Source organism: Apis mellifera, linkage group LG13, assembly GCF_003254395.2.
Source record: "Apis mellifera strain DH4 linkage group LG13, Amel_HAv3.1, whole genome shotgun sequence".
NCBI classification, from domain to species: Eukaryota; Metazoa; Arthropoda; class Insecta; order Hymenoptera; family Apidae; genus Apis; species Apis mellifera.
The window spans coordinates 3,858,416-3,885,509 of NC_037650.1; the positions used below are offsets into that span (position 1 = coordinate 3,858,416).

The 27,094-nt window shown below is 40.7% G+C and overlaps 3 protein-coding genes and 1 long non-coding RNA gene across 8 annotated transcripts in view; 1 reads left to right on the forward strand and 3 right to left on the reverse strand.

Annotated features, from left to right (window-relative positions):
• On the reverse strand, positions 1-11,363 carry LOC107965406. Its single transcript, XR_001705338.2, has 2 exons — positions 11,040-11,363; positions 1-9,642 (listed from the first exon to the last, which is right to left on the reverse strand). It is a non-coding gene; the product is annotated as an uncharacterized LOC107965406 (long non-coding RNA).
• A 388-nt stretch (positions 11,364-11,751) lies between these two features.
• On the forward strand, positions 11,752-14,612 carry LOC725925 (prolyl 3-hydroxylase OGFOD1). Its single transcript, XM_003249424.4, has 2 exons — positions 11,752-12,029; positions 12,147-14,612. Exon 2 carries the CDS (start codon positions 12,652-12,654, stop codon positions 14,464-14,466), a length of 1,815 nt encoding a protein of 604 aa, XP_003249472.1. The 5' UTR covers positions 11,752-12,029; positions 12,147-12,651; the 3' UTR covers positions 14,467-14,612.
• Positions 14,613-14,759: 147 nt separating this feature from the next.
• Positions 14,760-20,833, reverse strand: LOC408408. Its single transcript, XM_026444693.1, has 5 exons — positions 16,153-20,833; positions 15,926-16,068; positions 15,681-15,828; positions 15,373-15,607; positions 14,760-15,147 (listed from the first exon to the last, which is right to left on the reverse strand). The coding sequence occupies exons 1-5, from the start codon at positions 16,341-16,343 to the stop codon at positions 15,037-15,039; spliced, it is 828 nt and encodes a 275-aa protein (XP_026300478.1). The 5' UTR covers positions 16,344-20,833; the 3' UTR covers positions 14,760-15,036.
• A 948-nt stretch (positions 20,834-21,781) lies between these two features.
• LOC410427 (serine/threonine-protein kinase 26) overlaps positions 21,782-27,094 on the reverse strand; it is a 78,346-nt gene continuing 73,033 nt past the window's right edge. For 3 of the 5 annotated variants that reach the window (XM_016915740.2, XM_016915741.2, XM_006559312.3), the window contains 5 exons: positions 26,933-27,078; positions 26,365-26,647; positions 25,844-26,188; positions 25,469-25,695; positions 21,782-25,324 (listed from right to left, as the gene is read on the reverse strand). In XM_016915740.2, the coding sequence (XP_016771229.1) occupies positions 25,315-25,324; positions 25,469-25,695; positions 25,844-26,188; positions 26,365-26,647; positions 26,933-27,078 (1,011 nt within the window). In that variant the 3' untranslated portion in view covers positions 21,782-25,314. The remainder of the gene's footprint in view (positions 25,325-25,468; positions 25,696-25,843; positions 26,189-26,364; positions 26,648-26,932; positions 27,079-27,094) is intronic. The other 2 variants (XM_016915742.2, XM_026444692.1) reach the window with 1 other exon arrangement.

The window sequence follows — 27,094 nt, forward strand, 5'->3', positions numbered from 1 at the left end:
CTTGCAATCCGACGGAAATAAAAACGATCGGGAAAGATTTTTGCGGCGAAGAGCGAGAAATGCACGCGGATGGATCCAGATGGTTCCTTTTTTCGTTTTACAAAAGGGGAGGGGCAAACGTTATTTGCAGAAAACAAGGAATGAATGAAACGGGGGGGAAGAAAATGTGGAATCGAAAAGTATTGGAAAGTTTTTGAAGATCGTGTGATGAATAGGTGTTATTAGTGGCGGAAGTGGGGTAGAAAAATACGAGGTTAGCGGCTCGAACACGTGTCTGGCACGCGTGCCATTTTCCACAGAAGTTCACGCATCGGAAGAGAAGACTCGTGCGTTCGATTTCACGTTCGTAAGAGCGGCAAAGTATCGCGGACGAGGAGGAGTTCGAAGGGTTAATAACCCTCTCTTTCGAGAAGAGAGACAGACCTTTTCAAAGACTCGCTCTTCAATAACGCTGACGGCATTTGTAACCAGCTGGTGGTGGACCCTTCCCTTTTCTTTTTCTCTTCCTCCTCTCTTCCTGTCTTTTTTTTTTTTCAATTATCTCTTCTATCCCCAATATTTGATATTTTTTATTTATTTACTAGAGCTCGCGTGCAATGTCTTCGAAATTAAAATCTCAATCCACGAAGAGTGCACGAGAGTGTACGTACGTTCACGCGTTCTTAATCGAAATTTAAATATTTGTTCCTCGGTTTCTTTGGTGTTGACGGAAGAAACGTTAGTCGACGACCCGATCCACGCTCACGAGAAACCTTCCACTCTTTCCCCCGGCTTTCCCCCGGCTTGACACTGCCTGTCGGTTTCAATTACCAGATCCATAAATCACGGGCAGCGATTTCCTTCACGGTACACGGAAATAGCCGAACACGGTAAACGGGGGAAAGTGAAGAGTCCACCGCAGGGTGAACATCTTCGTACGAAGATTCTTCTTTCGTTGGGACGAGACTGGTTTCCCGACACGGGGTAATCTTTTCAACGAAACGATTAAAACGTTGTTTGAAACGTAGTTGGGGGAGAAAAAAATTCCACGTCGCGTGTTTCTCGCGCGTCTGAACCGAGGGGGGCCTCTTCTCGCTCGTTTGATCCGAAACGAATGTATCCTGGTCACCGAAAAAGTCCTCGAACGACATAAATACGTGTCGGGACGCACGCATGACTAGCGTGAAACAAGAGCTGCCGTCTGGGAATGCAGCGAGCGAAGCTATGAATTCAAATGCAATATGGTAAGCCGACGGTGGTGGTGTGTTCCATTCAAGGGGTGTGCAGCTGGGGACGGAAAAGTTAAACGGGAGTTTCTCAGAGTTGGGAGCGTCGATAAAAGTGGCTTCTAACCACTTTTTCGATCGAAAAAACGGGGCCTACTGCTCCTCTACCGTTTTAGCCAGTCGATCAATCGATATTTACGAATAACAGCCTCTGTTTATAGTCGCGGACAGTGAGTTGGGGAGGGGCTTGGGAAGGGATAAAATGTTGGAAAGGATCGTTTGGTTTATCGACTCCATTCATAAATATCGATTGAACGGCGGAGTAAATATAGCGCGTGTTGCATTCAAACAATCGGAGGAGAAAACGCGGCAAGCAATGTGCATAGGAAAATAAAAACACCTGAGGGCTTATCTCGCCGCGGTTAACTAATGATTCTGGGACCGGGAACGTGATAACTTATCGGCTCGATGTTGGCGCTCCAAGTGGCATGTTTTCGTACATTGAAACGTAACTAAACCGATTTGCGACGTGGGTCGCAAATAAATGAAATATTATGGCAAACAAGCGCGGCTTGTTTAAAACTTTGCCAATGCCGAATGCTAGAAATAGAAAGAATTACGTATTATTACGATTCGAATTTTATTCCCGTTCCTCTGAGAGACAACCTGTAGGTAGCGTATTTATTGTGCGGATCGCGTTGTGCCCGTCGAGGAAAGATAGCAACTTATCGAGTATGCCGAGTCGCGTCCCCTCGAGTTCCTTCTTCTTCGACACACATCGTCCCTCCCCCTTCCCCCTATCGTCCTTCTATCCGAGCGACTACTTTCTATCTAGAAAAATCATTCACGGAGGAGAAGGCGAGACTTATACGATATACCTATATCGATTCCCCTCTGGAATTTTGCGGGATAAAACCTCGGCTCCGAGAATTTCTCCTACCATCTCTGTTTGCCGAGTGAACGGAACGTCGAACGGTTGTACAAGATTTTGCAAGGTGTCAGCCGAGGAGACATTAAATATACGCGAACATAGTAACGCGTTATTTGCATGCACTTTTGCGCAAACATTTGAACCCTCTCTACCGAGAATTCCAGTTAATTAGGATTAAACGAGAAATAAAATCGAAAATTGCTTCTATCCATTCGATCTTTGAAGAATTGTTTATTCAATATTATATTATACCACGAGTATATACTTCTCGATCGAAGTAACGAAAGATCGAAATAACACTTTGAGCTTCGAGTGACGAGTCCGTGTCGTTCTCCTCCTCGGAGGAGGAGGAGAACGACACGGACGTCCAACGTGGTGGTGCTAGGTAACTCTATCCAAACGTCGTGGTCGAGAGCTCGCAAAGTATATTGAGTTACGAAATGAACGGTAAATCGAGGGGAGACGAGCCTAAAATAGAGAGCCACTGCCAACCGCGACACGGTTTAAATACCGGCATTAAGACGATCTTCCGGTTATACCGAGCCGCACGGTATAATCCACGCAACGATGGACGATGGTGGTGGTGGTGGTTGTTGCCTACGTTCCAAGCTTCGCGCTTCTTAAATTAAGCCCCGAGCAATATTTCTCATCGCCGAAATGTAAAATAATCCAAATATTTCCGACCCCTCTCCATCCTCCTCCCTGATTAATTCATCATCGACGATGACTTAGGAGAAAAGATCGAACGAAATTGATTATTTTATTTTGCCTTTTTCGAAACGACGAAATCGTAGCAACGAGGACGAATTGGCTCGAATCGCGGGGAGCGGATCACGGGAAAGGGATCCCTCTTTTTCACGAAAATCACCGTGCCGCTCCAAGTGTCGCCGGTAGTCAGGGGTAAGTGACACCGGGTGAACTCTCTCTCGTTTCTATATATAAACGAAAATAAACCACAGTGACATTTGAACCGTGCTTCTCCCCCTCCCCTCCCCCGTCCCCGCGTGCACGATCGTCGATCCCTCTCTCTTTGGGACGCAGCGGCGGCGGCGGCGGCGACGACGACGACGACGACGACGCGTACCAAAAGGGAAACGGCGTTGCAGCGTCGCGACGATCGCCGAGAAAAATTGTGTCAGCTAAATTAGGAGAACGCCGGCTTCTCTACTGCTTTCGGAACTCTGCCTCTTTTATTTTTCTTTCTTTCTTTCTTCTTCTTCTTCTTCTTTTTCTTCTTTTTCTTCTTCTTTTCGCGCGGTTTCGTTTACATTGGAAACGAACGATTAATCAATCCCCCGCGAAACTGGACTGGACTGGACTTCTTGACTCAGCCAAGAAAGCCGGCTTTTGTTTTTTTTTTTTGTTCTTTCGAACGATCGCGCCGCAATTAAGATAGACGAGAAAGTTCGGGATGAGGATTGGATTGAACTTTGGAGCGATCAAAAATATCGAGACGATTTTCATCTCTGTAATTAAAAAAGAAAATTTCTTCCCTACTTAATCTCTTTCTGCGAATATCTCGAAAATTGAATAGCAACTTGAATGGATTTTTTTTTTCCGAGTTACATAATATTTAAAGAATGTATATTTTTATTACATTCGTGTTATTTAAATACGCCACGAAAGGAATGAAAGACTTTTAAATACCAACGTCGAACGAATGATTGATCGATGATTCCGTTCCCCCCTACTTGGAACGTGACTCATTTCATTGTCCATGTAGGTGGACACGTAGATGATGATCGTGTTTACACGTTCGCTCGAACGAAAGAAAGTTTTACTTTCTACCAATCTTCCGAACTATTTTTACCAAACCGGATTATTCGCACTTCTGCCTTCGAAAGATTCGCTTTTACGAATTTTCTTTCTTCTTCCGCAACCGCGTCGATTTCTTTTTTTTCCAACGGCCTTCATCTCGAAGGAAGCTACGTCGATATTACCAGTAAGACAATATATCGCGTAACGTTCGTCACCGTTGCCTAAACGATTCTAATGAAGCGGCGCGAGGAAATCGCAAGCATTGTTTCGCCACGCGGCAGGAATAACAATTAACTTTGCCAACGGCGGACCATTGGCGAGCAGATTATTCCCTTCGATCCGTACGAACGGAAGCTCGTACGAGCTCTCCATTCTCGAGGCCGAGGAAAGGAGAAAAAAAATATGCTTCTTCGACGGACGAGTAAGTTTTCAGGACGGGACGAAACGCGGAAATACCGCGGGGAGGAACGAGCGAATTCATTAGCGGACTTTCACCTCGATAACCAGATACCCCCCCTCCTCGCTGCGACAATACATTGCCACGAGAATTGAAAATCACTTATAAATAACGCGGATGGAGAACCGTATCATCGAGAGGGAGAAAGAGAGACGATTGTCGCTTCCTTCTTCAGAGATATCTCTCGGCGAATTCCCTCCTCTTGAGGATGTTTTTTAAATTCCTGGGACAAATCCTCGTACTTATTCGTCGATCAGTTTTGGAAATTTCGGTCGGGCGTTATTTTTATCGATGAAATACGGTGGATCTGAGTGGAGTCGGTCGGTGGCAGGAAATAAAAAAGGCGTGCACCCGTGCAACGGAAGAATGCGTAATAACGACCCGGCGATGAGCACCGTTATTAGTATGATTCGCGAGAGCTTAATTACTTTCCAGACGTTTGCGTGTCGAACGCGGATTCGCGCTCAACGATGAAATTGTATTCCGTGCGCGGTTCTTTAAAAGAAAAAAAAAACAGGATTTTAAATATTCGATGATGATTCCGAAAATTCTAATAAAACGTCGACTTTCTTTCGAAAAGAGTCTCTCTTCTGTTCCTTCCTTCCATCAGTCGAGTTGAGGAATAATTTTAATGAAGGAACTCGAAAAATTAGAGTCAATTGGGGCTACTTTCCAGCCTCTGATACCAACTTGCATAAATTGAGCGTGGGCACACGTTCGCGACCCAGAATCGCGAGACAGCGAGGCTATCCTATCTTTTGACCGTGCACACGGAGATTTGACGATGACTAAAGGGTAAGAGAAAAAAGAAAGGGAAGGAAAGGGAAAAGGGAAAAAAAAGGAACTCGCATAAATTTGAATCCATCGTCGCTCTCGCACTCGCATGGCTCATCGAGTCTCGCTTCCTTCTCCTAAGTTGAGTTTCGTTTCCGTTCGAAGGGAGGAGTGTCGGCCTCGTTTAAAAATTTCGAATTGCAAATTTCGAGTGGATAAATTGAGCTCGAGGTCCGTGACACGGCATTCTTGCGGCGCTCGAGAAATTCTTACGAAACGCGAGCGCACTTTTCGAGCTTGAATCTTGTTCTCGTTGTAACGACTCGGGGAAAAAAATGAATGAAAATCGGCTTGAAAGAGAATCATATGAATCATTGGGGCTCGTTCGACGATATATAACACAAAGGGAGAGACAGTACGAATGATCGCTCGTGCCATTTTGGAATTACGTGCAAGTGTACAGATACATTTCTGGTCAATGATTATGTGTTAATGAGTGAGAGAAACTTGTTATTTTCGTGCGCCGTTTGTTGCCGATGTATGACGAGTATGTAGTGACTAAACATTGCGTGCATTTGTACATTATCATATTGCTGAGCTATATAAGAACACTAGGGTGGTTCTATATAATGATCGAAAATGTTTTGCGAGCGTCTACATTTTCGTTTAAATTAACACGTTTAAATAAGATACGGAAAACGACAAATAAACGAGTATAAGAATTACCATTCTTGGTAATTCGTGAAACAATTTATTTGTCGTTCTATCATTGTTATTTCCTCTTACAAACTACGTGAAATAATATATATATATGTATATCAAACATCGATTGCATGTTATCGAATGTGTTTAGAATTAATTACACATATGCTAAAGAACAATTGAACAATATTGGAATAATGGTATTTTATTAAACAGAAGAGACGACAGAGGAGAATATATAATTATCTTCGAATAGAATTATAAAATCGGGTTACGATTACACGAGTTATTTCAGCGTCAAATAATCTTTAATCGTAAATTACCGGAGCAGCTGTAATCATTGCTCTCGGAGGCAACGATTAATTATCATTCGTTATTGCGTTATTGTCTGCAGCTGTCTTCCCCCGTACGCTATGCGCTTCGTCTATACGAAGCCACGATTTATCACCTTTCTCTCAACAAAAACAAAAAAAAAAAAAAGATTCCTCATTTTAATTCGTTCACCCCCAATTAAAATTCTCGCTAACGAGTCCTACCCTCTTTTCAATTAAAATTGCAGTGAAGGGCGAGAAAAATTCCCCTCGAGGGGAAATCCCAGATTCTGGGGATCGATCGTCGATTTTTATTCGAAAAAAAAAAGAAAAAAAAACGCGAAAGAATACTCCAAGTGACGAAAAAGGCGGACGTGTGTGCGAGCTTCTCTTCTGTCGTCTCTTTCCCTCCTCCGCTGGGTTAGGATCGGAGGGAAGGAAGCGGGGAACCGGATTTCCGAAAAAGGGAAAGCGACTCGGGATGCAGGTTGCCTGTATGTCGCGAGACTGTATACGCACCCACGCGAATGCGATAAATTATACGAGGAGGCGGGAGCGAAGGGGTAACCATAAAAGAACCTGTTACGTTCCAGATATTAATCCGGCTAGCGGGCATAAAATTGACTATAGCGCCCCCACGTTCCTTGCTTTTCGAACGAAACCGATGAGACTTCGTTCCGAGTGAATTTTTCCCATCTAATTCCACACCGATTCGTTTATTAGCGTTATTCTTAAAAATTCTTAAACGCGCAAGTTCAAGTATCGAAGCATAACAGAGCTTTGCTAATAAAGGAAAAATTAATAATCTTTTCTACGATTCTGTGATTATTTGCAAAGAATTTGCCGTGTTTCGAATCCAGATATCAGCCTAATAAAATCGAACATCTCTTCGTAAGAGGGCCTGCTCTTCTCACTTGGTTCGCAGGCCAACAACCTGACGGAAGATTAAAGATAAAATTGTGAATGGGGTTATCCCGCGATCTCATTCATTTAATCGTATCGCCGTTATCCTATCATTGAGCGTTAACCTAGCAATAAAACCCTATTCGCCGCATCCGATAAACCTGTTAAAACTGTTCGAAATATCGAACAAACGAAACGTAAGGCTGCCTCGTTTACGCGATTAAGCTCGCCTCTTTTTTTCGAGGGATCGACGAGGGGAGAAACACGCGTTACCAACCGTGATGATGCACTTTTAATTGAATCATTATCCCGTAAAAGGAGTGCGCGATGCATCATCGATAATTGTCTTGACTGACTGACTTCTGTTAATGAAACACCTTCCCTTCTCAATTAAATTACATCTTTCAGCAAATATCGAACAGGATTTCTCAGCTTCGAAACGAGCGATCAACGACTCGATCAACTATGCACACTCGAGGACGGGACGGATCGAGAAATTTCTGGGACAGAGTCTTTTTTCGTCTGCCCGCAAGAAGAAATGGCCGAGTGCGAACTATCTGTGGTTCTCTATCCTTTTTATTGATCGTCCAGAACCGGTATGCACCACGCAAAACGAACAGCGCAACGTGGAACAAGGGTTCTGGAAGGAGCACACAATCTCTGTGCAACGTGAACTTATACAAGTCCGTTGTAATTATGAATTCTAGCTGAAAACCCTGATGCCGAAAAAAGAAGAAGAAAAAATAATCCTCGAATGTTTAGATGAAAGATTAGAAAGAAATGGAGGGGGGAGAAAAAAAATGAAGCGCTAAAGATTTTTCTCACAGAAAAATAGGTCGCCGCTGTTTAACGTCACGCGATTCCACTTTTTAATCTGCACGAGAGAGAGAGAGAGAGTAATGGCGAAACAATGTTCCCACGGAAACTGTACGAACTTCCTGTATCACTCGGAGAACTGCATTCTGCCACTGTTTCACGAACTTTCGAATTACCGTTTGAGGTAAGGATTAAAGGAAATCGAAGCCGAAGAATGAATTAATATTTCATGAAGATAAGCGGTACACAATGAGTGCAATGGTGCACCGGTTCAGAATTTCCAGGAAGGAAATTTTGCACCTATATGGTTTAAAGGTTCGTTATATTTTACACTGATATAAAGTGTGAATGCAGAAAAGGAATTGCAATCAGCTGGTCGTGGATGGAACGCGTGAATGCAGCAGCAGCAGCAGCTGCCCGATGCAGCCGTGGCCAAGTGCCTTTTATTGCGTTCGTATCGTCGATAGCCAGCTCGCACGCGGTCGATTCGGCTCATCTTGAACCGATAAGAGCGCTTTCTTGCTCCGAGAGAGCATTCTTCTGCTCTCTCTCGTCGATCCAAATTGATAGCACGGAAACGAAAGCCAGTTGCATTACGACGCAATTTGCATAAAATAACACATCGTTGTTTAAACCGTTCAACTCCAATTGGCTTGAATTATTCTAATCGCACGTTCGTTATAGTCGAGGATCGTTTCGAATGATTTCATCAATTTCGCAATTATCGGACAAGAAATACTCTCATATATGTTTTTCATTATACCATTATTTTACCTATATTCTAATAACAACGAGTTCTTACGAGTTCTTATCTCTCGACGAGTAAAAAAAAAAAAGAAAAAAAAAAAAAGAAAAATGTAGATCGAGTCGAAGAAACTAGTTTTGTTGAAACTTACATCGTTGCTCGAATATCAAATGCACTGTTGATACCTGGACGAGAATGACGCTCCATTTTTTTTTTTTTTTTTTTGCAGTGAAATTTTCTCTCACACCTGGTCTACGCAACAATGGGGAATATCCTCGTGAAGTACGGACAAAAAGTAAGTTAAAATATATTCTAGAGGAAGTAAAGACAAGAGGGGTTAGTGAAGTAGAATCGATAACCACGATGAGTTTGGACTGGCCAGAAACCATTTCTTTTGACGACGCCGCATCGGCTTCGATCTCGTCGCACTCTACTGACGAACAATGCCATAAGCGATTCGAGTGCCGCTACGTGATATTCGCTTCGAGCTATAGAAAAGAGGAAACGCGTTCGGTTATATTTTGCAGCGAACCGCGTAGTCGAGCGTGTCGCCGTTCCACGTGCTTACGAAATTATTATTGCCGTTTCATATTATTATCGCTTGCCATAAATCTTTTTCGATTTTCCATATATACGTTACATTCCATGTAAGTTTTCCTTAACTACTTAATTACGCAATCGTAGCCGAAACGATAAATCGAAGAATATTACACTCTTAATTCCTAAAATTGTAATTTTTTAAATTAAAATTCATCTCGTTAGAAAAAGATGAAAAAAAAATAAAATGTATGCTATTTGCATTCTCAGCGAAGATAAAAATAATTACGATTGCTCGAGTTTCGATAAAATTCTTGCTTCGGTGAAATCAGTTGAACGAATCGAATTAATTTCGATTCCATGGAAATAAAAAAACGATCTTACGAGGTCGATAACTGGAATTTAATGCCATATACGACGGCGCAGCTACACGGCAGCAGGTTCAACGTGAAGATAATTACGCCAGTCACGCAATGTTATAATCTGCTCCGACTCGGATCACCCTATTTAGAAGAAAAAAATATCAATGAGGTTCGAATGTACCGCTGTATGCTAAATGTATTCGCAAAACTCTGTGGAAAAAATCGTGTTCGCAGAGGAGGATAGATTATATTTTTTATATACATCGATGAAAACGGGTAACGGTTCGCCCGTATACCAGGTGTCTTGACATTTTCAACGTCACCAACGACAGAAAAGAAATTCGAGGAATGTTTATTCCTCCGGAAATAAATAGACGACGAAAATTGTACGATCGTGTATACGTGGACATTTTTTCGAAGAAATACGAATTCTAAAGATGGGAAGAGAATTTTAACTCGTAAAAAGTCATTTAAATTAAACCAAGGTGTTAAACAGAAAAACCATCATGTATAAGAAAGATTTACACGGCAACATTAATGGACGTACTTTGAGTTTAACAGTACACTTAATGTTGCGACCGACAAGCTTAGTGGTTCGAGTGGCGTAATCGTTAAACGAGCCACTTGGCATCTTGTCGAAGGTATTCCATCGAAGGAGAAAAAAAGGCGAATGACCTACCTCATCGCGAACAAGTCACTCGAAACTTCCATGATTCCGTCTTATCTAAATGATCATTACGGTACAAAACATAAAACGATTGTCACGTACGCGATTATACACTTCTAGTCTCTCTCTCTCATTTTTATATAAACGTGTGAATAGCCTGAGATTATTTTTTGATCGCTATTGGATACAGAAACACGGCAAATGATCACAGAAAAATATATTGTGAACGTTAAAGGAACGTAGTTTCCTATAGCAATCGATACTCGGTTACAGAGAAGAATCTCGACAGATGTATAAAGAAAGAAAAAGATTGTAATGTCGCGAGGCTGATGTATAATATAAAAATATCACTTGACTCACCTTTGTTCTCCACACACGATCGTGAATTTTAAAATTCGAAAGCTCCTTCACATCGGAATCGTTACAGTAGGGCACTAAGAGTCCGGTTTCAAGGCCAAGATAGCAGATAGGAGAATAAACGAATCGTGAAGACTTGAATCGGAAATAAGTCTTCGATAAAGAAGACACTAGGTAAAACGAATTGCTCGAGACGAAATTTTAAGAATCACATTAAATATATCACTTCGATAATATATCGCTTCACTAAACTTGTCCCGGCACAACGTGATTCCGACACAAACAAAAGGTGACTAAGAGATCCCGAGTATTCTAACCGCCTGTTTACATCGTTAATTTCAACCGCAAAACCCCACCCTTTATTTATCGAACCTATCGGCAAACGACAAGCAGGCAACGTACATTTTCAGGAAAAAAGGCCAATGTGTTGACAGATCTCGAGGGATAAAAAACGGAAAGGATGAGACTTGTCACGATGTATGTATGCGAGTTTCACTCGTGTATCGTTACTCACGTATGCGTAAGCCGTCCTGTTATTCCGTTCCAGGATTACCAGCAAGTTCTTTACACAAAGATTTCACAATAATCGAACATCAAATCTGATGATATCACACTTTGTACAATTTAACGGTCAGGGTGTGCCCCGAATTTCCATGCGACCAACGGCATCCGTCAAATGTGAACTACTGTCGCCATCTTGATATGATCGCTTATAGCGACACAGGTTGACAAATTGTTGAACTAATAATAAAATTGCGCGGACGATTCAAACTGTTCTAATTTCTTACGCAAAATTTTACACACTTTAAAAAATTGTTTTAACTACAAAATCGTTAATTTATATTATATTTTAAATTGAGAATATGAAAAATCTTAAATTAAATCTTGACAAATTCGAAATTTGATTAAAATTTTTCTATATTTATTAGATATTTTAATAATATCGATATTTATTATTATAAATATAGAAAAATTGCTTGTAAGATGTAAATTGTAAAAATTTATTAAAACGTGAAAAGTATAAGCAAATATGTATAACCTATTATTCGTATAATGAAAAATAACAACTGTAGAATTTATAACAATAAAAAAAAGTTACGACATTAACGTTTTCGTATTTTTCTTTATTTTTTTTTAATATATTATTATAAATTTCGAAATTAATTAAATTTTTAATGTCTTTTATCGATGTTTATCATAGGTATAGAATCATCCATTAATAAATTCGTATAAAAAAAAAGTTCAAAGTATGTAAAGATTTTAAACAATCGCGGTATTGAATCGTACTTTATGACGTCAAATGAAACGAAATAAGGTTAAGTACGAATTGTATATAAGAGGCGTGCATATGGTCAGGGTTTACGAATAATTCGCGACGTCCCTGGTTTCGATCGAATCAACGTTTTCGCCAGTGGTACTAGTAGTCCCTGGGCAGAATGCAACTGCGTGGTGACACGGAACGACGAATCTAATTTGCTAAATTTGGACACACGTGCAATTTCTGGTACGTAGTTGTCGAAAAAGAAATTTAACTTGTTTAACGGTGAATCGTTTCAACATTAACACACGAGACGGGACAAGCGGAATTTTATTAACCGACTTTTCAACCGATTGTTTTCAGAACACGTGCGGGTTGAACAACCACGTGGGCCGTATGTATCGAAAAGCAAGTGCCGCATCGTCCGGTGAGTGTATTTAGACAAGCTGCGATATTTCTGTTATCAGCACTATACTTTTGCAAAGAATGAAACATTAATTTTCTGAATAAAAACTCAATTAGAACAACTACTGGCAGTTGATAAGTGAATTCAAACACGATAACCTTGTAGAATGATATTTTGAAAAAGATAAACATACGAATGACAACAGAATTTATATTTTTCACTAAAGGTTGAATTTTAATGGACGATATATGCATGTAATTGAAATATGTGATACATACATATCTGTCTATTAGGTAAAAAAAATGTGATATAGTTTACAAATTTATAAAAATACTTGTAAGTAATAAAAATATCAGGGACATGTACTGTTGATGCAAAGATAGAAGTAAAAAAAGACTGAATAGAATAAGAATACATACAAATAAGAACTCTTATTGATTGTTTGAAAAGAAATCCGGAGTAATGGCTGAAGAAGAACCGCAATCAAAAAAATTGAAACCATCTGTCATTTCTGATTTCATCTATACGGATAATTTTCAACAATTATTTACAGAGCATTGGCACAATTGTAAAGATGTGAAGCTAGACAACATTGAAATTATATCAAAACCTTTCAGAGTATGCAGAATTTCCAACTTTCTCTATAGCGAAGACGTTATGGATGAAATAAAAAATGAATTATTGGACGTTAAATGTAGAAGAAATTGTTTAGATCTTTATCAATTTGAACAGACTAGTGACTTTGTTAATATTGACTCAGAATATTTAAGGTTACTTTATCAGACTTTTCAAACAGATTTAACATTATGGATGGAACGGATCACTAAGGTAGAACTTAATAAAAAAGTATCAATGTCAAGCTCTTGTTACTATGATACAGATTATTTACTTTGTCATGATGACAATATGGGTGATCGTAGAATTGCTTTTGTATTATATCTTTCAAAAAATTGGTCTGCAAGTGATGGAGGTGCTTTAGATTTATTTGACACGGATGAGAATGGGCTACCTAGAAATGTTGTAAAATCTTTGATACCAGAGTACAATTCCCTTGTATTTTTTGAAGTCACGGATAATTCTTATCATCAAGTAGCTGAAGTAATTGCATCAGATAAATCACGTTGGTCCATTAATGGTTGGTTTCATGGACCACTCAGAGAGGATACTAGGCCACCAAGACCTGAAATTGAACCCAATTACATACAGCCATTGAACGATCGAATAAATTTGCGGGATTGGGTAACGGAGTGTTACATATATCCCAGTATCGTTAAAGAGGTTCAGAAAGAGATAGAACGAGACTCGTTCACACTTTTATCTAATTATTTCAAAGATGACGTGTATGAAAAACTTTCCATAGATTTGACATCCGACTCTATTGTTTGGAAAAAAGTTGGACCAGCCGATATTCGTAATTACGAAGTGGCAGACGAGACGAGCTTGCCAGAATTATTGTCGAAATTTTATAACATGTTTAAATCTATCACGATATTTCAATTATTGAAAGATTACACGGAATTGGATTTGATATCGGAAACAGAAACTATGAATCCCAAGATGGCCATAGAACTTCAGAGATGGTCCAGTGGTTGTTACACCTTGTTAGCCGATATAAATGAAAGAAGATCCAGCAATTATGGACGTCTTAGTCAAACTGAAGAAATACCAGAAGTGTCATCGTTGGAAGTACTGGAAAAAAGTAGAGAAGATCAAGAGAAAACTTCGCCAAATTATGAAAATAAAAGTCTACAATCAGAGTCTAATACTCCGGAGAGTATGAAGGGAGATAACGATATCGACGAGGATGAAATATTGAAGAAGATACTTAAAGAGAAATCTTCGAATTCAAATTCAAAGAAGAAGTTGTCGCGACAATCCTCCTTGTCCAAACTGGACAGTTCGTCGCCGCAGAAATTGGCTAGATCTCTGGACACGGATGATTCTGACGTATCCGATATCGGTGATTATCTTTCCGATCCGTTGGACAATTCTTTGGAAAATTCTGATCAGGAGAAAGATTTGGATGACGCGAATACGTCCGATACAGGAGCTCTAGACGTAATAATTCAATTTAATACGAATCATATGGCCGAGGAGGAATATACAATAGATTATGTAAATCCTAAACAGCTCGAGGGCACATTAATCCACGTGCCAACGAAAGATAACCATCTTTGTCTTGTTTATAAAACATTAAGTACATGTCGTGTTCATAAATACGTGACTCATTACTGTACAGATTATTTTTACAATCTGATTTGTACATATTATGAATAATAATTGCACATAAGACTTGTGTCGTCTCGTATGCTCTTTAAACGAGTTGACAATTGTATAATGAATGGCAGGCGAAAAGTGTCTACGTTCACATGTATCATAGTATTCGTATTAATAAAATTGTCAGTATTTATCTTCGAGCAATATTTTTCGTTATTTATTTCTACGCACCTACTAGTTACCTACTAATTAATATTCCATATTTTATATTTAGGATGCAAGTACCAAATAAGGATAATAAATATAGTCGTGCGTGTCTCTTACGAAAATTAAGATGGAGATTAAGACCACAGTGCAGAAAACATTCTCGTTTATTAGGTGTCATACATCTATCGCTTACGTTTTACTTACGGAACTAACGTTAGGTGCAATTAGGTCGCATGCGAGGGTTTCGAGATAAATATATATATATATGTATGTATGTATATACATATATATATACATACATTGGCGTACTTGGATTCTGAAGAGAAGATTCTTAGTTTTTTCGTTTCGATGCAAAAGCGATTAAAAATTCTTTCTTATATTCTAAATGTAAGAGAAATAAAAATAAAATAAAAAAAATTAAGCTTACGAGTTTGAGGCGTTAGTATAATCGTTTTCCGGTTCTTGCACTTGTATCCTGATCTGTGCACTACAACTTTGTTGTCCCTTCCCATCCTTAACGACTTTTGTGGTAACCTGAGATAAAAAAAAAATCTCTCGATAAAAATCATTCTATTAGATACGCGATAAAAATACGACATCGTTAAACTCGGATGTTTTCTTCTTCCTCTTCTTCTTTTTATATCACTCGCAAGACCATCAATGATCACGTCATTCGCCTTTTACCTTTGTTCCACGCGAATAATTGAACGTTTTTAATCATATACAGGAATATAGCGTACGACTATCGTAACAAATCACCTGAGAAGTGGTAGGGATTCCAGCCATGCGTTTCCTCAATTCATTCAGTTGCAATTCTCTCTGGAAGCTCACGTCGTTTTCCTGCGAATCCTCGCGTAACCCGTCGTTAATCGATTCCGACGAGTATTCTACCTGCACCCATGGACAAATGGTCGGCGATGCTTGCAAGGAATTTTTGCTTCCTGGTCGAGAAAGTCGAGGGGAGAGCCGTCGAAGGAGCGAAATCAGTTTCGATCTACGAATAACGTTCGCCTGTTATTATCATATACGATCTTTCTCACACAGAATCAAACGATAGAATGACGTACTTTGTACTTGGCGTTTGAAGGTGGTCAGAACTGATTGCTCCACTTCTTGAAAGCTGTTCCGCGCTACGAGTAGTGTCCCTCCAATGCAATTTGTTAATTGATCTTCCTACCCGCCAATCCAGGCTATTGCTTTGACGAGATTGAAGGCCTGAAAATAATAATTTCGAGTGCTGCTCGTGTAACATCGACAATAACGGTACATATACGATCGTATCGAACCGAAAAATATTCCATTTCTCTCCCACCTTTCTCGTTCGCCGTTTGATTAACCCTCCAGTCTAAGGAGCTACTGCTTCTATTCACGCTATAAATATTATCACAGGATTTTGTCGCGAGATATGTCGCGTGATGACGACGCCTAAGCAATTTTGAAACTGGTCCCAAATGCCTGAAATGCAATCGTATCGTTAGCGTAACGAAATAAAATTTCTATTAAACAAAAAAAAGAAAAAACAATATATAACATACTTACTTTTTGAATTTTCGAGATTGCTCGATAGGCGGTTTGCTGTCACAAACTACCACTTTGACTTCCGGTTCCGGATAATACGTGCCCACACGAATGTGGCTGTAATTATTACGGACACCGTCCAGGGACCGGAAGTTCGTACCGCGCTCGTTCGAAGGTACGCGGACGATTTCGATTTTCGATTTTCCCTCCATTCTTCCTTTCTTCACGTGTTTCTATATATACACACACGTATGTGTAATATTTCACGATCGAGCGAAATACACTTGTCGCGAAAGTAACTGAGTAAGAAAAAAAATTTTGAAACGCCGTCACGTCGACGATGAGATCCTTCTTTCTTCTTCCACTCCTCGTTATCGACTACAACAACAGCGTTATCGGACGTGCCTCGGAACGATCTCGCCGGCCCGTTTCTACTTTTCTCTCGGAAATGCCTATGGCCCATTCGCCCGTTCTTAAAATAGTCGTGGAATCTTGAGCTACTTCTCACTACTCCTAAAGTTCTCTCACTCTGCTATCGTATCACGTCATAACGGTTGATTCTATCGAGGCATTTGGCACGCGCGGTCATTCCGTCACAAATCTTCGCCGGATTCACCGGACCACGTGCGTCCAACACTTCTCTCACTGACGGGGGTCACGTTCATTCATTCATCACGGTATCGACGCGAACAAACGCAGCCGCCCCTCGATATCGGCAAAGATGATTATAATCCACTCGTTTCTCTCGAACAATCGCTTCGCAGAATCTTCGTATTCCAATTCTTTTTCTCCACCACTCGATTCACCACCGCACGTCGGTCCACTCGAGTCTCGTAGTAAAAATTTTGTCACAGAATAAATACATATACTCGGAAAAAGGGTGTACAAATATATATATACGATTCTGGTATAAAAAATTTAAAGCGACGATATATATATATATATGTGTGTGTGTATAAAAAAGAAGTATGCCTCTTCTTTATTTGCACTTCGCAATATTCGAAGAGAACCTGTTCTCACATTTACGAGCCTCCTGTTCTCTTTTTCGCCGCGCGTTTCTACAGTTTCTGTGCTCGTTTGTGTGGTTTCACCCGCGACGTGTCTTCTCTTGCTCGAAAAACCGCCGGTCCCAATATCCTAAATACAGGGGAAGAGAGAAAGAGAGAGAAAGATATTGACCATGATTTCCTTTTTTTTCTTCCCCCCCCTCTAACGTATCGTACCGCGTGATCGAGACGCTTATTTTCGAGCAGTGATTGCGCAATCATCAATTATGATTAGAAGAAGGAGGACAATACACGACTTGACTTACATCAGACGATTGTCTTCGTACAATCGTTTTGAAATTGTTCTCGTTCGTCTAAATTGTTACGAGCTCGAGAAAGAAAAGAAATATATACGTATCTAGATTCCTAGATTTAGATCTATTTTTCCTCTCGATTTTAAGCAAGAGATTACTTTATTACGTTTCGTACGACGTTAAATACAATACGACGCGTCTCGGGCTTTTGTTGTAAACGCGAGGAATCGCATTTCGCGGGTAGAAGAGCGTAAAGAAACGAGTTCGTCTTCGTTCCATTCGAGAGGCGATACGGTTCAAATCGCGTTAAGTATTCGCATTGGTTCGAGATTTTCACGAGAGATTGAAAGATCGATTTTCGCGCGCGATTATCGCCACCCAAAGAAACCAGGAAAAATCCATCGGACGCACCTCTCAGGACTGAAATCTCGAAACTCTGAATTTTCGTTCAATTAACCCGAAATTAATTAATACGAAAATAACCCAGGGCTAGCCTAATACGTCGAACCGGTGTATGGATATTTCCATAATTGCAGCTCGTCTGTGTTCCGCAAACGCAAACTTCTAATTAGAAAAGAAAGTGCGAAATAATTCAGAGAGGAACACTTGGAGGAGATTATAACCCGTTCTCCGGGTTTAACAAACTTGATGGCCGAATGTGTATCGGATGTCACGACGAAACAACCGACCAACAACCACCTTACCACGTTCGCTCGATTACAGTTCCTGTTAAACTGTTCGCTCGACCGCTGTTCACGCTTCGATCGGGCAAATTATTCTATCGATCTCGATAAAAATAAAACGCGTGGAAGGTACAGCGTGGGAAACGGTTCAACGATTCGACTTGATAACGACGCACACTTGCAATGCGACAACAACAAAAAAATATATATATATTTTTACATCGCAAGAAATATTCCACGGATTAAAATTTAAACGAGGTAGGTCGCTCGAAATTCCATTATTATTAGCATTTCACGAGGAACGAATCGATCAGGTTTGCGGTCGAACGCGCGACACGTAGACGCGGGGAAAAGGTAGGAGAGAAGAAGGTTGAAGAGCCGCCGTTTTCGCGCACTATCGGCGAGGAGGATTGGCGCGGCTTCGCCGCGGTATTACGTCCGCGCTCTGCGGCTCGCGGAGATTCACTGCCGGCTTTGACGTACGCGATCGTTGCGCTTTACGCGCGCACACTGACGCTTCGCAACACACAAAAGCCTTCGTATCACACATCGTTGGCTTTTTGGAGCAGCGTGAAAAAAAAAAAAAAAGAAGAAATAAGTAATTAAAGCGTAAATACCTATATACGCGACTGTGTACCGTCATGCTTTACCGAAACTGGTGCTCGACAGACCAGATCTAAACATCGTTCGATCGTGAATTTCCACCTTTTTAACTTCTCTCTTCTCCTCTTTCTCATTTTGCCTAAACTCCAAGCCAGTTAGTTGTAGATCAACGATTTTAACGAATATTCAATCGAACACCAAACTACCTTTCTCTATTTTATCCTACTTCTTCGAGAGAGATATATATATTTCGAGAAGTTTGAAAAATTGCTCGAATTTTCAATTTCTAACGCAACGCGGGCAGATCACGTGGGGAGATAAACGTTGACACATTTAACCATCCAATTTTTTCTTTTCCGTGCAACGATACGCGATACTTTATCATCGACCGATACACCAGCACAGATTATCTACCAAACTATCCACGCCCATTGCATTCGATCGAGGCATTAAATCGGAATTCCTCCAAGACCCGTCCAGGCCCCGTGTCGTGGCGGTGTTTCCGATCACGGGAACTCCCATCGCGGCTATCCCATCGTGGCGAGCACGTGCGCGGCGGAAGCGCGGAGGAGGCGCGCGGTTACCTCCGCTGAAAAGTTAATCAATCGTCCGTCTGGCAGCGGTGAGGCAAGAAGGGAACGTGCGTGTCTGAGAGTGTGATTCGCGCGTGCTCGAAACAACTACCGAGCCGGCTGGAGGAGAGGGAAGGCCGCCGCCGCGAGAAGCTTGCAAGCTTGCTACCTCTTCTCTACTTCGACAGATTTGCGTGGCCCGGTTGTGCGCGATACGTACTACCTGAAAATAGCAACGACACACTTCGCGGTCTGCTCTACACCCGACATCGAAAGTCGTCGTCGTCGTCGATGAGGAGAAACTCGGTTGGAGGCGTGCCAGGATCCTCCGCGTCCCCAAGGCCTTCTTCGTCGATTTTCCTTCTTCCCTCGAATTATCGGTCGATCCGGGGCGTAGCTCGCCCCCTTTCCTTCTACTACTACTTACTTCTTCGACAAAATTCACCGGTGTCTCGTTTGTAATCGGGGGAAGGGGGAAAGGGGAGGGAGGGAAGAGAAAAATGGCAGAAAGCACTGGCGTGCACGCGATCACGTGTCGGACGCGCGTTCCTCTTTCGCAGAGGCACCTTACTACTACTACTATTTTCGAATCGGTGGTGGACGGAGGACAAGAGAGGGGGAGAGAGAGAGAGGGAAGGAAGAGGGAGAGAAAGAGAGATAGAGAGGGAAAGAGGCAGGGGGTTCCCCCTTCGAACCCTCTGCTCGACAGCTCTCCCGCCCTTGATTGTTCGATCGCGACCACCCGCGGGATGCTGTCGACTACTGCAACGAAATGCGCCGAGGAAATCCCTATGCTCTCGAGCCCCCTCACCCCCTCACGCCTAGCCCGCCAACCGATGGACCTGCGCTTTTCACTCGCTGCACTCGCTCGCGTTCACGGCAATCACGACCGACCACTTTTCCATCCACTCACTTTTATCGACCGGGTGTGTGCGTGATAAAGAAGGCTCGTTTAAATCGGGCAGACGCCAATTTGCTCGTCCCCCTTGCGCCCGATATCTCTTACCGATCGAGGAGAGAGGGGAGGAGAGATGCCAACGATTAAACATCTCGGATTTTTCGATTCTTTCGTTCCAAACAGTTTCTTCTTTCTATAGTTGTAATTCTAAATCCTCGTATTCTTTATGGTTTCGTCGTCTTGAAACGATGCTTCGTATCTTTCTTGAATATATATTCCAAGAGATCGAGTTAATTTTCGATTAGAAAGCAATCGGAAAACGAAGTCGACGAAGTTGGAATGCGTAGAAAGATCCAGCAAGATTGATGCAAGATTATGTAGTAAGAGAGATGTAATGTGGGACCGTACGTGGGTTTTCAAGTGTATTCTTTCGTAACCGTTTCGATTACCTCTTCGTTGCATCGAAGATCGTACGCGTGTAGTAACTCTTTCAACGATGGATCCTATACGCGAGAGACGCCATTTTTGGGAAGAGGCAATCTACGAAACGCGAGAAAAAGGAGAAAGAAAAAAGAGAAAAAGGCGCGTCCAACCTTGTTCCAAGAATTTACAATTCAGTTGCATACATTAAGCATCCACGCATATGTAGGTTGTTTGGATCAGCGATAAAAATAATAATCCTAATCCTTTATATTTACATAAGGATATAAGTATAATCGCGTGCAATCGAATCGTTCGACAAAAAAAGATGTACAATGTAAGGAACGTACAGAGTAGCGACGATCGTAATTTATTTGATCTTTATTTCGTATTTGTACACGCCCTTAGCATGCCACATACAATCAATATGATACAGTCCAATGCAGCCAAGGTAGAAGTAAAATACAAAAAATATATATATATATTTATATATATTTATATATATTTATATTCTACGTCGATAGTTAATTATTATTGTTACCACGATGTTATAACGCTGAATATATTATGGATAATAGCTAAAAATATAATACAAAGAAGAGTGCTGATTACAGTAGGACACGTAATTCGGATTGAACGTGGTGCAATTTATGATATAATTTTTCATCGTTCCTTCGAGATAAACGCTAAAAGAAACGAATCCTTGTTTCTCGCAAAGTTTCACTTTTGTACGTGAAATCGAAAAGTAAAAACGGATCTTCAAAAAATGAAATTCAAAATCACAGCTCTCTTACTTGTCGAAAGATTTACAAGATAACGTTCGATGCAAAAAAAAAAAAAGAAAGAAAGAAAGAAAGAAAGAAAATACATATGTAAAAAAAAAAAAAAAAAAAAAAACAAGGAGAACGTAAATTTTTTTTTCCTTTTTTTTTTTAATAACATTACGTATGGCTATGCAAAAGTATAAGTATATATGTATAAACCATATCGTGATACGAACGAGGTTCGATTTGGTATTTCGTATTTACTTTCAGCCCGCTTTAAGCGGGAACAATGAGCGTGCACAAATTTAGAGAGACTCTTCTAGAAAGATAATATTTCTTTTTTTTTCTTCTTCTTCTTCTTTTCAAAATTGGTAGCGCCTCTAAATAATTCGTCCTAAACAATTCATCAGTCCTGCTTTTTTTTTTTTTTTCTTTTAAATATCACTAATACGACTACAGCGCACTATCTAATTTATTGCTGTTGAATTTCGAGAGAGAAAAAAAAGTAAAAAAAAAAAGAAAGAAAGAAAGACAATTAAAAAAATTAATCGTTATGAAAAACAACACGAGTACATGGTGCACCACCCCTTCGAGAATTTTTCTTTTTTTTTAAATAAAAATAATAACAAATGATCAATTTAAACAATTGGAGGACCGCCACGCCTCAGATCTCCGACGATTTAAACACACACTGCTTACACAGCCATACGTTCGATATTCGCGATTCAAAAAAGTATACTCGCGTATACTTGCTCGGAAAGAGTTAAAAAAAAAAACCGTTGATAACGACTTGATCAGAATTCACCAATTCAACTCGCATTTCTCTGTATTGGATATTGGGGGAGTCGTTCGTTGCGAGAGAGAGAAAAAAAAAAAAGGATCGGAAGAAGAGAGATACGGAAAGATAATTCGTTGAAACCTTTCGAGTTTTCTGAATTCTTTATTAGAGCGTAGCCGGTAAGCGTTTATGGCAGCTTTATGAGGATGACTGGGGGGGGGGGGGGGGGTAGCGACCGTCGTAAAAGTCATCGAAAAGAAAACCTAACCCCAACGGTGAAACAACAATAAAGACGAATAAATCTATAATATTAACAATAGAGTGATAGTGATATTAAACTAACGTAATTCAACTAATAAGAATAGTAAAATCATCCTACGTGTCTATTTCTGCGTGTCGTGTCTCCTCCCCTTCCGTTCGGTTCGGGAAAAAGAATGGAGAGAGAAAAAAAAAAAAAAAAAGAAAAAAACAAAGAAACATTACAGGCGGCAGGAGAACGAGTCGAAAAAGAGAGAACAAAAGGGGTTGTGGTAGAGCGGAGATCAGAGGTGTTCACGTATTAACAATTATCTCGTTCGTCGTCGTCGTCGTCGTCCTCGTCGGTCATCGACGTTATATTATAATAATAATAATAATAATAATCGTAGGAGTTTACGACTCTCTCCCAATTACAGCCTCGGTGACTGGAATAAAACGCAACTACGTAATATTGTATTGCGGGCTTACGATAGTTAGGTCTCTCTCTGTCGTCTCTCTTTTTCTGCACGACTTTCTGATATAATTAATACTATATTCTCGTTAATAATAATTTCATTTCGCTAGTGTTTCATTTCCTCGCGCAAATGCTAAAATTTTATTCTTCTTTTTTTTTCCTCTTCTTTTTCTTCTTCTTCTTTTTCTTCTTTTTCTTCTTTTTTTAAAATTATCTCTCTTTTCTTACTCATTCTTGTTTGCCACGCACGCGTCCTCTTGCTCTCTCTCTCTCTTTCACTTTCTCTCACGCTCTCGCACTCTTATCACCTCTTATTCATTTTTTCCTTTCTTTTTTCTTTTCTCTGTTTCAATCTTTCACGATGCAGGATAGCACGCGAACGTAGAATGAAAAAAAAAAAAAAATGATAATAAACGATCGTTGTCCCGATGGTTTGTTCGTTTGCTACCATCCTGCGGGGTAAACGCAACGATTCCCCTCGTTTATTAAACTTCTCTTTCTCTCTCTCTCACTCTCTCATTCTCTCTCTCTTTCTATATATAATATAATATACTTTATAAAATACATTAGTTTACAAACAACGTGGATTAAGTGATGACGTCTCGCGGAAGTTATCACAGCTCAGGCTCGATCGTGGAACGGCTCGACTAAGAGAACTCTACTATCCGGGCGAAACTAGTGTGGAAGAACTCTAGCTCGAGAGAAAAAGGGGAAAAAAAAAAAAAAAAGAAAGAAAGAAAGAAAGAAAGCGCATTTTTCGCGTGGTTCGCGCGCTACCACTTCGCATGAACTACTCGATGAATATCGCTTATTATTATTATTATTATATCGGTTATTTCTCCTGAACCGGGTTACGCTACGGACGTCAGTCATAAACGCATCATATCTTTTTTTTCTTTTCTTCTTCTTCTTCGTTTGTTTCTCTTTTATCCCTTTTTTTTTTACCCCCTCACTTTTCCCCCCTTCTACTTCGTTTATTAATTACGGAAAATAGTATTAGAAATATCATGGTAAATAACGATGGGATCGCGTTAACGGAGCTGCGCAACCGACTGGCAGAGACGTCGATCATTAGAACAATAAGACTATCTTATCGTGCTACATACATATTTACAAAGCCCCCTGTGGCACGGAGGCGTTTCCTCCCTTCCTTCGATTACGTTTCCTGAATCCGAAACATGCACTAGCGCGCGTGAAGGAAGCAACGAACGGGAAGGAGGCGTTCGATCGAAAGGACAGGCTTTTTCTTCTTCTTTTTTTTTTCCCCCCTCGTGTTAATTTTTGTTCGATTAACTGATTAACCTCGAATCGAATTTCGAATCTTTCGGTTAAAAATAAATATCTTCGTATATCATCGTTGCAACAACCGCGACAACAATAAAAACAACAAATCCTCGTGATTCGAACTCGCGAATCATCCATCAACTCGAAAGAAATTCGCAACCACGGCCACGATATTCTATCGAATATGGTATAAACAGGATAGTGCATGTTCCGGACGTATCTACAATTGAGGCAAGATCCCTTCAAAACGAAACTACCCTTTCACCATCCATCGGACCACCGTTGTACCTATACGTTATATCATCCGCTCTTTAAAGGTTGCGTCGATACCGAACACGAAGAACGTACAAAGAATTCTGAACGGGTGGTTGCACGATTTGCAAAAATATTTTTCAACTATTTCCTACATTTTTTTCTTGCTCTTTTTTTTTTTTTTGGTTTTTTCCGTTCCTTTTTTGTTTTTTTTTTATTTATTTATTTATTTTTTATTTTTTTTTTTTACTTAATTTTTTCCAAATACTAACTTTTAACGATCGGGGGACTAATATCTTTTTTTTTTTTTTTTTTTTTTTAAGAATTAACGGTAACTGTTACCCTCGCGCGAGGGTAATTGGATGGTATAATTTTCTCTTCTTTTTTTTTTCTTTTCTTTTTGTTTTCCTTTTTTCCTTTTTTTTTCCTTTTTTTTCTTCTTCTTTTTTTTTTTTTTTTACTGTAGTAGATAAATCTCTAAACTTCTGCTCTGCTCTCGAACGGAAATAAATCGATATTATCGCTCTCTAAAATGTGTGAATTTCGCGCGATAAAATATGTCGCTATATTAATATTTTTATCTCTCTATCTAACGAGCACTTCGCGTTGAATTGGACACGGAAACGGGATAATCGGATTAAAAGTTACAATTTGACGAGCTTTTGTTGTCGAGCCTAGTCTCTCTCTCTGCAGACCGAGGGGAAAGAAAATATCCGGGCTGTTGCAGCGACTGTTTTCTCTTCATCTATCTACCCTTCTTCTCTTACGTTCGGATCCGGTAATCGTCAACAACACGTGTACCGGCATCATTACGATCAATAATTACTCTGATATAATAACGAGATAATAACGAATCGTTACAATGTCAGGATGTTTTCGGACCACAATCTCTTGCGAACCCTCGCTCTCTCGCGTCCCTACGTATCCCTGGAAAAAAAGGGACAACTTCACATATTTTTTCAAACGAATTTACGCAACAATCGCGAAAGCGAAAAATCACGGATGGCCCTCCCGTGAACGTGACGTGAAAAAAAAAAAGAAAAAAAGTTTTTATCAATTCATGATGATCACCTCAGGATAACTTTTTCCATCAGCATGAACAGGCAACCCTCCGAATGATTGGCAGGAAGTAAAGACTTGAGGAGTTCCCTGATAAGGGCCTCGGTCATTCCCGGCGAGGTGCGTTCCGCTGTTTCGAACGCGCTGCGCAGTTCCTCTATCGCGCCTCCGTTCTTGCCAATGCCGCTTCCGCCTTCACCATTATTGTCTCTTGCCGAATATTGATGTTTCCTTTGAAGCTACGCACAAGAACAAAGGAATTAATTTCCCTATCCCCTCCATTCGCGTCCACCCATCTTTCAGAAAAGGAGATGGATATCCCGGTCGATAAACTTTTCTCTAATTTCTCTTCCACTCTCTCTCTCTCTCTCTAGAAAAAATATTTACCTCGGACAGGAGAGGTAAAACAACACCGGAAAGGGCCGCGCTTCGAGAATGCTTCAGTTCCTGCGAGCTCCTTGGCCTCTGCTTGTCTTCACCGGGCCTATGGTCCACCATAGGTACGACAGGTACGTCCGGTTTACTGTTCCTCTTCTCTTTCGCGCTAAACTCCCTTTCTCTGTCTCTTTCCCTTTCCCGCCCTTCTCTGTCCCGCTCCCTGTCCCTGCTCTCCCTGCTCTCGCGCATCTCCTTCAATTCCCTCAACGAGGAATCCCGATTGAAATCCCGGTAGTCCTCTCGTTTTTCTCGCGTGTCCACGGGCGGCGGTGGCGCAGCCTCGTGCGGTCGGGACTGAAAAGCCACCAATTAAATTCCATTTTTCCATCCTGCGTTGAACTCATAAGAAAAAGAGAAAAGAAAGCAGTATTGAAATAAATCCACCAGTCGCAATCGATAAACAATCGAACCTCTTCCTCATTTTTTTTTTTTAATTTAAGAATGGAATCCCAATTTCACGAGTTACTTACCGGCGTATGCTTCGCTTGGCCATCGCGAACCGAATCCCTCGACTCGCTCCTGTAATGATTCAACGTGGAATCGTTTGGCGGAGATCTCGAGGTACCGTTCGCGTGTGGCTTCGCTTGTTGATTGTGATTCGCCGATCTGTGATTCGGCGTGTGTGTGAGGGTCAACGAGGGTGGCTGCTCGTCCAACGGCAGCATAGGAACCACGGGACCTTTGACCACGTGTGGACCTTTCACCGTCATTATCCATGGATCGTCCATGTCGCTATCCTGCTTCGACTCTTCCCTGAAACGAACCACCTTCGTCGTATTCCTCGAATCTTACGTTAAATTAATGTTAAATATAGCGGAGGGTAGATCTCTCTGAAGGATTGATTCTGAAAACGCCAACACAATAACGGTTGGCCATGAGAAAAGAAACGCAGAATCTCTCTCTATTTTTTCCATCACGAGTGTTTCTTTATTAGCATTCGTTTTAACGGAGATTTTAGAATCAATCCTTCAAAGAATTTCACGCACGGAGTAACATTTAACTGCGGGATAAATAAATTCGAGAAAAATGGAAATTTACGAGTCCGAATTTTCGCTCTCCGTCTCGGATTCCTCGCTTCTCTGCGACTTCCACTTTTTGTATCTGTCTATGAGGTCGATCAGGTACGAGTTTTTCTTCGCCTTCCTGATGAACTGGAACTTCAATAGTTCTTTCGCCGTCGGCCTCTGAAGAAACAAAGGA